The sequence below is a fragment of the Parasteatoda tepidariorum genome, chromosome 7 (assembly GCF_982258835.1).
Source record: "Parasteatoda tepidariorum strain Cologne lab strain chromosome 7, Ptep-v5.0, whole genome shotgun sequence".
In the NCBI taxonomy this organism is placed as follows: Eukaryota; Metazoa; Arthropoda; class Arachnida; order Araneae; family Theridiidae; genus Parasteatoda; species Parasteatoda tepidariorum.
This window is the reverse complement of record NC_141761.1, coordinates 26,936,923-26,949,073: the sequence shown is the minus strand read 5'-3', so window position 1 is coordinate 26,949,073 and position 12,151 is coordinate 26,936,923. Positions and strand designations below refer to the sequence as shown.

Below are 12,151 nucleotides of genomic sequence, written 5' to 3'. Positions count from 1 at the left end.
GATTCAGACCACTGAAGGGAAGCAAGTCATTCAAATCACTATTCAAATCAGTGATTCGAATCAAATGATTCAGACCACTGAATGGAAGCAAGGCATTCAAATCACTATTCAAATCAGTGATTTGAATCAAGTGATTCAGACCACTGAATGGAAGCAAGTAATTCAAATCAGTGATTCGAATCAAATGATTCAGACCACTGAATGGAAGCAAGGCATTCAAATCACTATTCAAATCAGTGATTCGAATCAAGTGATTCAGACCACTGAATGGAAGCAAGTCATTCAAATCGCTATTCAAATCAGTGATTTGAATCAAGTGATTTGGATAAGTGATTCGAAATAAGTGATTCGAATCAGTGATTCTCATCAAGTGTTTCAGATTTCAATTCGATTCGAGTAATTCAGATCAATAATTTGAATAACATGACTTAACGAATCAATTTCGAATCACGTGATTCGAATCAAACAATTCAAAACACTATTCATCTTAGATTCTAATTACAGTTCACTTACCATTACTCTTTTTCCATTAACCAAATTCTGATAGAAATGAAAAAGTATTAAAGGGCTCGAATTCTTTTGAGTAAATAAATATACATATCATATCTTTCGTATAATATTGTATTTATTATATTATATATGCATGTTATATATGTTGCTAAATTCTATACAAACTTATTAAAATTTTATTTGAAATATTTTTTAAAATATTATATTTGTAATAATTTTTAAGAAACTACAGAGGAAATGCTTTACTATTTTTTTATTGGTGATTTTTTTCGAATTCATTGAATGGAAAATCTTTCCTTCTTTCATAATGAATGCGTAAGTATCTCTAAGGTTTTACAAGAAATAGTTTAATTCTATAATGGCATCGCTGTGAAACAAAAGTAACTGAAATTTAAGGAGCATTTCATCTTAAATTTTATCATTCATTATTAATTAAGTCTATTCCGATAAAGTCAACAGGTTAGAATCACTGATTTGAACCAGTTGAAAATTGGAGATTCGAATCACAGAATCAATTCAGTGATTATAAGCTGTATCGAACTCTAGTTACCAGTAGTAGTATTTCTAATAGAGACCACTTTTGAAACATTTGTAAAATTAGAGTACATTGCATAAAACTTTTCAACTTATAAAGTGTAGGGTTAACTTTTCTGAACCAATGGCGCAACATAAAATTTTAGTTTACTAGCAAACATTACATAACGTAACATAACTTATTAGCATTCGTTACAAAATAAATCAGAAATAATTATAATCATAATAATGAATTACTTTTAATTATTATCAGCCATAATTTAAAATTAGTAATATGGAATTAGCCTATATTTGAATGAAACCTTTTTATTACCAAATTCAGTTAGTTTTGAAGCTGTGAACCTGTGTAAAATAACTTGAACGTTCCAGGGGTGATTACAGCTTTCCCGTATAATAAATAATGCGATAAGTTGCAAACACATATTTTGAAGCAAAAAGTGGCGATTGGTTGGTGATTAACAAACAACTTTTTAATCGACATTTTTATATTTAGTTCTGTGGCCAGTGGTGACCGTTAATTTTGCCCTGTGATGGCCGCTGTTCACCTCCCAATGAGGTGAACCGGGTTCGAATCCCAGTGATGGCTGGCTGATACGAATTTTCGCACAAAGCTCGCACCGACCCCTGTACTAACGTAAAATATCCTTAAGTGGTAGACGGATCGTGGGTTAAAGTTCCCTTACTGTCAGGCTAACCGTGGGAGGTTTTCGTAATTTTCCTCTCCATTTAACCCAAATGCGGGCTAGTTCCATCCAAAAGTTCTCCACGAAGGCAAAATTCTCCCAATAGTTTCTTAGTCTTCTGAATTGGGCTCAAAATTACAAGGCTTTGGAGTTAGACATGGGTAGTCATAAACCCGAAATTGGGTCGGCTGTTCAACGACGGATATAAAATAAAATATAACTGATTTCGACTTAAAAATGATTCTCATGTGGTTTTTTGGTGTCTGCTGAAATGACGCAGTAAGGCTCTCCGTAGTTCCCACAGTCTGCATGCGATTTTCATCCTCTGAACGATCGCGTGTTCTATGGTAAGTTTTCAACCCTCTGAATTTGTTGGTCGAGTTTTGTATATGTTTCCATATTTTTGAAACACTTATTGTTACTTAATAAATGGAACTGAGGTTTCGTTACTTTTCAAAAACACTTTACAAATATATTACACATTAGAAATATTAAGAGGAAGATCATTTTAATCAGTCGAGAATGACCTTATTGTGATCATTTCTGCTATTGCATTATTCATTTTGTTATTACAATCGTTTTAAATAGTTTAAGTTAATAAGTTTTTCATTCAGAAGGAAACTTATACCCGGGAGAAATTTATCACTGCAAATTCTGTTTCACCACCATAGCTAATTTAAATTTTAAGTTCAGAGAAAATTGAGTTCAGTTAAACCTAAAGTAAACCATGACGTTTGCAATGTTGAATTGAAACTTTAACACTTCAAAATGCAAAAAAAAAAAAAAAAAAAAAAAAAAATTTATTGCGAGGTAATAAACTTTCTCACTGCATAATTGTAATTAATCTTGCCAAAATTGTTTTGTATATTGATAATTTCACATTTGTTTTAGCATACTATAAACTTCATCGTTCTTTTCCAGGTTTATTTAAACTTAATTTTCTCTATACTTTAAACTTTAAAATAACAAAAAGGAGATTACACAAAATTAGGCATGAAAAGTGACTTCTATAGAATCTAGCGTCCTATGCTATTCTGTATTGTTTATTCTTTCACTGTTTTACTCTTCGTATTTTTTTTTATATCTCAGTTTTGTCTGTTGGTTTCAAATACTTTCACTAATCCCATGGAAGCAGTCAAGAACATTCTTTCATTTTTGTTTTTTTTCTTCTTCTTTTTTTATAATTCTTTCTTTTCAGGAAAGAAATCAAAATATTGTAAATATTGTATCAATATTGCCTTCCTTACAATTACAAACATATGTAAAGAAGGTAATACTAATTCTTAAATAAAGTTTTGAATGAAAATGTATTTTATTTTTATGAACTTAAGCCCATTTATGCAGTTATAAAATGATTCAGAGTAGTATCTTGATTCTATTTTGTTTAAAAACGTGCTGTATTTGATAAAATGATTCGTCATTACTCACTAAATCCTAATATTCAGAGCAATTTATTGTCGTGAAACTGGTGATATATATTTATGCTGAATATAGGATAAGTTGATTACGATACTGTTTCTCTCTTGTACCTTCAAGAAATGCAAAGGTTTCTTCCTGAGGAACACTTTGTGCCTCTTTTGGCCAACCCTTTTCACAATAATCATAAACAAATTTTAACACTGGATCAGACTTTATACCATTTACAAATTGTTCAACTCTTCTCTTACTTATTGGAAGTTGTTTGACAGTATGTACAACATTAAGCATATCAGGGTCATCATTTACCTTATCTTTTATATAGGCTCGAGAGAGAGTGTCAGCTAAAAACATCTCACTCCCTTTTACATACACAATTTCAAATTGATATTTTATCAACTTCAGAAGCATCCTTTGTAGCCTTGAAGATATAGCATACATTGGTTTTTTAACAATACTTGTTAAAGGTTTATGATCACTTTGAACTACAAACTTTTTACCATACACAAAATTATGATACTTTTGTACAGCAAAAACAATCGCCAACATCTCCTTCTCTATCTGAGCATAATTCTGCTCTGTCTCAGTGAGACTTCTAGAAGCATAAGACACTGGGTGACCCTCTTGAATAAGACATGCCCCAATCCCATCTTTAGAACTATCACATTGTATTACACTAGGTTTAGAACTATTATACACTTTCAACACCAAGGAAGAGCTTAACAAATCCTTAATTTTACCAAATGCAATATTGTGTTCAGGTTGCCAATTAAATTCAATTTTATCCCTTAAAAGAGTTCTAAGAGGAGAAGTAATTGTTGATACATTAGGAATAAATTTTGAGAGGTAGCTTACCATACCCAAAAATCGCCTCACACCATCTTTATCAGTTGGAATTTCCATTTCAGTTATCGCTCTTATATGCTGTGGATCAGCTTTTATTCCTTCTTTAGACACTATTTGTCCCACATATTTAACCTCACTCACTCTATACTGAAATTTCTCAGGGTTAAATTTTATATTACATTGCTTTGCCCGTTCAAAAACTTTGTTAAGTGTTACATCATGTTCAATATTATTTTTACCAGTCACTATGATATCATCAAAATAGATTTCTACTCCCTCAATATCATCAAACAATTGAACATTACGTTTCTGGAAAACTTCAGGTGCCGATATAATACCAAACGGCAATCTTAAAAACTGATAACGGCCAAATGGGGAATTAAATGTACACAAATCTGCACTCTCGTCGTCTAAAGGCACTTGCCAGAAACCATCTTTAAGATCCAAGACAGAAAATACAGTTTTACCCTCTAGCCTACTAATTAGCTCTTCAGCCGTAGGAATGATATGATGCTCCCTTTTTATACTTTTATTTAAATTCCTCGGGTCAAGACAAATTCGAAGATTCCCATTAGGTTTCTCCACAACCACAAGACTATTAACCCAATCAGTAGGTTTATTTACTTTTCTAATTATGTCCTTAGCTTCTAAGTTATCTAAAGTACTTTTTAATTTATCAAGAATGGCTAATGGTACCCTTCTAGGTGCATCAATTATTGGTTTTACATCAGGCTTTAATTCAATATGATATGGATCCCCTGGGAATCTACCTAAGTTACTAAAGATATCAATATTCCCATTTATTACACTTTCCTTATCAAAAGAATTTATCACATGCACCTTCTTAATTAAATTCAACATCTGACAAGCTTTCAGACCCAAAATAGGTTTTGATGTTACATCGATAACAATAAATTTCAAAAACACTTCATCTCTACCATGTACACATTTCAAATCAATTTCACCTTTTGGTGTTAACTCAAAATTACCATATGACAACAATGTTACTTTCGTATCAATCAATTTTTTATCAACAGATAATGTCATGCTATTAAATACAGTAAGTGGCAATATATTTGCTTCTGCACCAGAATCAAGTTTAAATTCAATGTCATTACCCTCTACTTCAATTTTTGTTAACCAGACATTTTCTAAACTATGTACACTAAAATTTTTATCTTCTATAACAGAATCATTGACATGACACTTTCCGTATGTTACACTATCTATAAACAGAGAAGTATTATCAGAGGTGTTTTCAATTTGGTTAACACTTTTTTGTGTAGGTTTAGCTGTTTTACACACTGCTGCAAAGTGGTTTTTTTGTTTACACTTCGCACATGTTCTGCCAAATGCAGGGCAACTCTTTTTTGCATGGTGTTTCCCACATCGATAGCACTTAAACGTATCACTTTTCTGGCTTTTTTGCACAACTGCTATTTTAGGGTGATTTCGTTTAATTTCATGCACTTGAGATGCTGCAGTGACAGTTTCCAGTTGAACTTTACTTGTCTCCGCCGCTCTAAGAAAATCAGCTGCCTTCTGCAATGTTAAATCAGTCTCTCGGAGTAGTCTTTCTAGGAGGGCTTTTTCTCTAATTCCCAGCACCAACCTGTCACGGATTAAGTCGTTTTCTTGGCTGCCGAAACCACATGTGGAAGCTAACGTTTTCAGTTCAGTAAGATAGCTGTCTACCTGCTGCCCTTCTTGTTGAATGCAAGAGAAAAATTTGAATCTCTCAAACACAACATTCTTTTTTGGCATGCAGTATTCTTCAAATAACTCAACAACGTCGTCAAACTTCTTTAAATCTTTATCTGGACCGGGCTTGAACGTATTAAATATACTCACTGCTTCATCCCCAAGTACGTTGAGAAGTATTGCTATTTTTATCTGGTCTGACTTTTTGTCCTTTTCTGACGCTATTAGATAGTTAAAAAACTTCTGTTTCCATTTCGTCCATATTTCTGAAAGGTTACCTGAAGTAAACTTTATTTCGCATGGAGGCCTAAACGTCTCCATACTTTTATTATGAACACTAAGTCCTGAACGAAACTAGAACGAAAAACGAACACTAAGTTCCTCTAAAATACATTTAGGCAAGCATACACGCTGACACCATGTTTCTCTCTTGTACCTTCAAGAAATGCAAAGGTTTCAAGTTTCATTAAAAGTATTTATTAAACATAAACATTATCAAAATAAGACAGCAACATCTCAGGCCAGAACAGAGCAAGTACTGAGACTGAACCTAAACAACATCAATGCATCAATAACGTCACAGTTAAAACACATATGTGACAGATACCAATTAACGTTTTATTATTCTTCGTCATTCAACTAGACTGGTTCAACTTGTAAAGCAGTGTGTTCCAAACTGTGGGGCGCGACCCCTAGGGGGGCGCGAGACTGTTGCAGGGGGGGCACGCAGCTGATTCCAAAATATCATTTTCGAATACAAACCAAAAAAGTCGAATAGGTGTCAAAAAAATTAATCAGAAAAACGGTTATACGTAATCCACAATCCTCGCCGCGAATTTCTCGGGTATAAATGCTAAAAAATCCATCCATACTCTTGCTGGAACGAAAACATTTTGCTTTCCCGTTTGGAGCCGAGCGCGAGGAAACACTAGACAAGCACTCGGATCATCCCGGGTATTCTCGGGGTTACTCCCGCCAAACTTCAGTAAACAGAAGCAGGCAGCAGGCCCCGACAAGGCTTATGAGTAGGACTGGGCGATATTAGAAATTATATATCGTGATATATCGTCAGTTTTGCATCGCGATATAGCGATGTATCGCGATATAGTATTTTTGAATTTCATTTACTTTAAGGCACAGAAAGTCAGATTTCTATCAAGACTTCATACGCATATTGATTTAAATCAATTTATAAATTTGAAAATATATATGCTTTGCTAAAGAAAGATATTAAATAAATTGACTAAGATGTACAAATCTTACTTAAAATATTTATTGAAAAAATGTGTGTAGATACAGAATGAAATATTTGCACTTCTTTATCGTTTATAAGGTATAAGCAGTCTTAATTTAAGTTCACCCCTAAAACACCCTTAATGAAAAAAAAAAATTGTTATTAAACAAAAGCTGATTTCAAAATTTCAAAATATATTTTAATTAAAATAAAAGTTAGATTGACTAAAAGCCGAAGTTTAAAATTAAAAATGTTCGAATTTTAAACTAAAAAGTAAACATAAGATTTGTAATAATTTCTTAAAATTTTCGTTCTCTGAAAGATTTCTCAGTTTAAAAGTAAAAAGGGAATTTTATAAAGATATCTAGCTGAAATTATTGAAAGAAAATTTAAAAAATTAAAAAAAAAGTTTGTTAAGAAATTCATTATACACTTAAAACAAAGTGTTAAAAATATTTTTTTTTTTTTTTAAAAAAAAGAAACTTTTTTTAACAAATCAATATTTGCTTGTACTATTATGCGTAAATAATTACAGAATTATTTAGTTCGATCGTAATGTTCAAATTCTTAATGAAGAAGTAAACACAAGTTTTGTTATATTTTCTAAAGATGATCACGCAAATAACAAAAGATTTCTTAGTTTAAAAATAAAAAAATAAATAAAAGTGAAATTTATCAATATATTTACCTAACAGCATAGGAACAAAATTTAAAAAATAAGTTCGTTAAAAAATTATTTGTATGCTTAAAACAAAGAGCTAAATAAATTTTAGAAAAAAAATGCTTCTTAAACACTATTTTTATTATTATTTCATATAAATAATTAAATTAAATTAAATAATGACCGAATTATAAACGAAAAACAAAGTAAGGCAAAGTTTCTTAATTAAATTCTTAAAAATAAAAACAAAAGAATTGTGATATTCGGTAATATATTTAGCTAATTAACTAATAATATAAAACGAATATTAAAAAAAAATAATGATTTTACTCTCTAATAAAACGAAGTAGTAATTGATAAAAAAAAAAAAGAAATGAATAAAATTCGCAAACTTTTCAAATTCTTTTGAACAAATAAAGTTTATTGACTTATGTCCAAAAAATAAGTTTTGTTTTAACTTTATTTCTAAAAATAAAAACAACGCAAGATTTATAAATTTAAAATCAGTAATAGAAGCCCATTAAATAATTAGAAGTTTTATCCGAAAAGTTTTTAATAAATTTAAAAAAAGTAAAAAAATAACCTAACAAATTTATTTACTTTGTAATTTAATTCCTTATGGGTGCCTTAAATTAGATTTCCGATAATTTTCACATTTAAAAATATAAAAAAAGTTTTGTCAGAAAATAAATAAAAAACTTACCTAATTAATGAAGAAACTTTTCTTTATAAATTCTTTTCAATAATAGATTGCGTTCAGAACAAGGTTACGACGGCGATCACGAAGTTAATCCCATTGAAAATAATCTACAAGAAACGATTTCAAATCGCGAAGGTGCGAAAACGAACATGTGATATAACGATATAAGGTCTCAAAAGTGATTCTGATTCTACCGCTCATCAGTCAAGGCCGTCTCAACATAACGAAACAATATCGTCTTCCACAGCGCGAGTTGGCATCGGAACGTAAGAGAAAGTCCTTGCGTGTATCGCTATATCGCTATATCGTTATATCGTCTTCTTCACTCGACGGCTTAAATCACATTTCTGATGTATCGCTTGGAATGAAAGTTGCTGTATCGGTTTGCCGATATAGGCGTTAAATCGATATGTCGCGATATATCGATTTATAGCCCAGTCCTACTTATGAGCCAAGGCCGTCGTTAATTCGACGACGTTAGCGCTCATTACATCTGGTGTGGAACTATCATCAATTGCGCGCGACTGCGGGGTTTTTCAAACTTGGACGACGCGACTACACCTGGATGCGTGCGCCCAGACGAGAGCAGACACGCGGCATTTCGTTAAGAAACGTTGGTTAAACTCGACCGTTTCCACGCAGATTGTCTACAAACTCGCTTTGGTACACTTCTAAATTAATATTGAGGTAAATTTCAAAACTGTTATAAAGTATTTTTATTTGATTTAAAATAGTAACCCTTTTAGATGGATAAATACGTAACTGGGTTGAAAAGAAAATTGAATGAAGCAGAAGCAGACGGCAAAAGAAGAGGTAACGAAAATAGCGGAACGTCTTCGCAAAATAGTAAACCTAAATGTAGAAAATATGATCCAATGTACTTATCATTTGGATTTACATGTAAAGTCATTAATGGCCAAGAACGACCAATGTGTTTGCTGTGTCTGAATACTTTGACCTCAGACAGCATGAAACCAAATAAATTAAAACGGCATCTCGAAAACGTACATGCAGATCACGTTGGCAAGACAATAGAATTTTTCCAAAGAAAATTGGAGAATTTAAATAAACAAAAAGAAATGTTTTCAAAGACCATGTCTGTTACACAAAAAGCATTGCTTGCGTCTTATAAGGTTTCTTATAGAATTGCTGAATGCAAAAAACCCCATGTAATAGGAGAAACTTTAGTGCTACCTGCAGCTATTGACATGGTAGCTACGATGCTAGATGAATCATATGCTGATCAACTTAAAATCATTCCACTTGCAGATAATACGGTGGGAAGACGAATATCCGATATATCTGAAGATCTTTGCGATCAATTAATAGAAAAAGTAAAACTATCTTCTTTCGCGTTGCAAGTAGATGAGGCTACAGATGTTCTTAAGGATGCACACTTGATTACATATGTAAGATATGTTGTGGAAACTGATGTTAGAGAAGACATGTTATTCTGTAAACCTATTGAAGGCAATACTACAGCAAGTGAAGTTTTTAATATGATTGATAAATTTTTCAATGAATATAACATTCTGTGGGAGAACTGTGTTGGACTATGCACAGATGGAGCTCCATCTATGGCAGGAAAAAACGCTGGTCTACAGGCACTAATTCGAAAGGTGGCTCCTCGGGCAAGTTGGACGCATTGCATGATTCATAGACAATCACTTGTTTCAAGAGATATGGGTGAAGATTTACTAACAGTATTTCAAGTTATTATAAGAGTTGTAAATTTTATCAAAAATAGCCCATTAAGAGGAAGGCTTTTCGCAAAATTGTGTAATGACATGGATTCAGAATATACATCACTTCTATATTATTGTGAGCCACGTTGGCTTTCTCGTTCCAAAGTACTTCAAAGGGTGTTTGAGCTAAAAGAAGAGATTGCCATATTCCTTACTGATAATAATAGAGAGGAAGCAAACTTGTTTTATTACACGAAATTCCTTGTAAAACTTGCGTATTTAGTGGATATTTTTCAAAGACTCAGTACTTTAAATAAATCAATGCAAGGGCCTCAAATTCATGCTTTTGTCCAGAAAGACAAGGTTACTGCATTTATGAGAAAATTGGAACTGTGGATAATAAGTTTGAAAAATAATAACTTTGACATGTTTCCCACTTTTAAAATTACCTATCTTGCAGATGAAATAGAAGAAAATAAAGTTCTTATTAATAAACACTTGACCAGTTTAAGGGAGCAATTCTCGTTTTACTTTAAAGATCTTGACATGTCCAAATATGAATGGATCAGAAACCCGTTTGTGATTGAAAAATATGATGATTTTGGCCTTACGACAGCAGAGCAGGAAATGATAATTGACTTATCTAGTGACAGCACATTAAAGCAGATGTTTCAACACGAAAATAATATTGTCACGTTTTGGTTACGAGTAAAGGACGAGTTTCCTACTTTAACAAATAAAGCTTTAGAAATTTTATTGCCCTTTGTAACATCTTACTTATGTGAAACTGGGTTTTCTGCAGTAGCTGTCTTAAAGACAAAGTATCGATCTTGCTTAAAGATTGAAAAGGAACTGAGAACCGCGATATCTTCAATGATACCACGGTTTGACAAAATTTGTGCTGAAAAACAAGCTCACCCTTCACATTAAATTTTTATAATGTTGTATTAATGTTGAATTCTATTTTTTGTACTTTTGTAAGATTTGTTTTTATTACATTATATTATTATTTCTTAAAATAGATAATTATTTTTTATGTATTTTTATACATAATATTGTATATTATTTTGTAGCCCATTAAATAAATTACAATATCAGATGAGTGTTTATGAAATTGGATTGTTAGAAAAATTAAGGGTGGCACAAAAATTTTTTTTTCCAAAGAAGGGGGCGCAGGTACAAAAAGTTTGGAAAGCACTGTTGTAAAGACTTTTGGAAATTCAATTTTCTAACCATCTAGTGTTCGTCTTGCTGGATGGAAGGCAATAGTGGAATATTTAAAGGTCAACTGCACAGTTTCACGCTTATGATTTCATTCCACGTTTCCTGCTAGAGTTGAGACATTTCTAATTCCGCTGTATAGAATTCTTCTAATTTCGTCGATTAGAAAAATACCTTTTTAAGATCTCGATATTTGATTTAATCTCTGTTCGAGTTCAGATACCTCTAATGCATTGATGAAATTTTACCCCATATGCCTGGGAGAAATATATCTTTACCTTCAGTTCAGTTTAATATTTTATTTCTTCACTTATTTGGTCTCTACAGCAATGAAAAAGTATGTAAGTATATATATATATATATATATATATATATATATATATATATATATATATATATATATATATATATATATATATATATATATATATATATATATAGTCAATTCGCTATAACTCGAAGTACGATAACTCGAATATTACTGTAACTCGATTTTTTTATGAGGTCCCGACCCTTTTATCTTCAATTTCATGTTAATTATTCTCGATTACTCGAATTTTACTCCCTTTAACTCGATTTTTTTTAATCTTTTAAAGCAAGAAAAAAAACCTAGGAGCTGATATCTTGCCCCTTCCTTTGCAAAACACGCACAATATTTTTCGCACTCTTCATGGAGAAGCTAAAGCTGACCCTCTTGAAGTATGTGAACAGTGGTTAAATGAAACGTTACCAAATTTACTTCAAGGATACAGTTAAAATGATGTTTTCAATATAGATGAAATGGGTTTATTTTTTAAATGTCTTGAATGAGCTAGGAACGTTTGACTGTCCTAGTTGCAGGAAATGCGTAAGAGACAAAGAAATTGCCCTTACTTGTTATCGGAAAATACCGAAATCCCCGATGTTACAAGAATGTAAAAAGGTATCCTTTGGATTACAAGTCTGACAAAAAGTTTTGGA

The 12,151-nt window shown here is 31.8% G+C and overlaps 1 protein-coding gene across 1 annotated transcript; it reads left to right on the top strand.

The window, feature by feature from the left end:
* The first annotated feature begins 9,379 nt into the window (after window positions 1–9,379).
* LOC147806967 (zinc finger BED domain-containing protein 5-like) lies at window positions 9,380–10,900 on the top strand. Its single transcript, XM_087168719.1, has 2 exons — window positions 9,380–10,373; window positions 10,509–10,900. The coding sequence occupies exons 1-2, from the start codon at window positions 9,380–9,382 to the stop codon at window positions 10,898–10,900; spliced, it is 1,386 nt and encodes a 461-aa protein (XP_087024845.1).
* The last annotated feature ends 1,251 nt before the right edge of the window (window positions 10,901–12,151 follow it).

What these genes read in the sequence shown, in the direction of transcription:
- LOC147806967 (XM_087168719.1), top strand. Translation starts at nt 9,380, where the DNA reads ATGTCTGTTACACAAAAAGCATTGCTTGCGTCTTATAAGGTTTCTTAT. An exon ending in ATTGGAACTGTGGATAATAA is followed by an intron (nt 10,374 to 10,508) that starts GTTTGAAAAATA and finishes TTTACTTTAAAG; the next exon opens with ATCTTGACATGTCCAAATAT.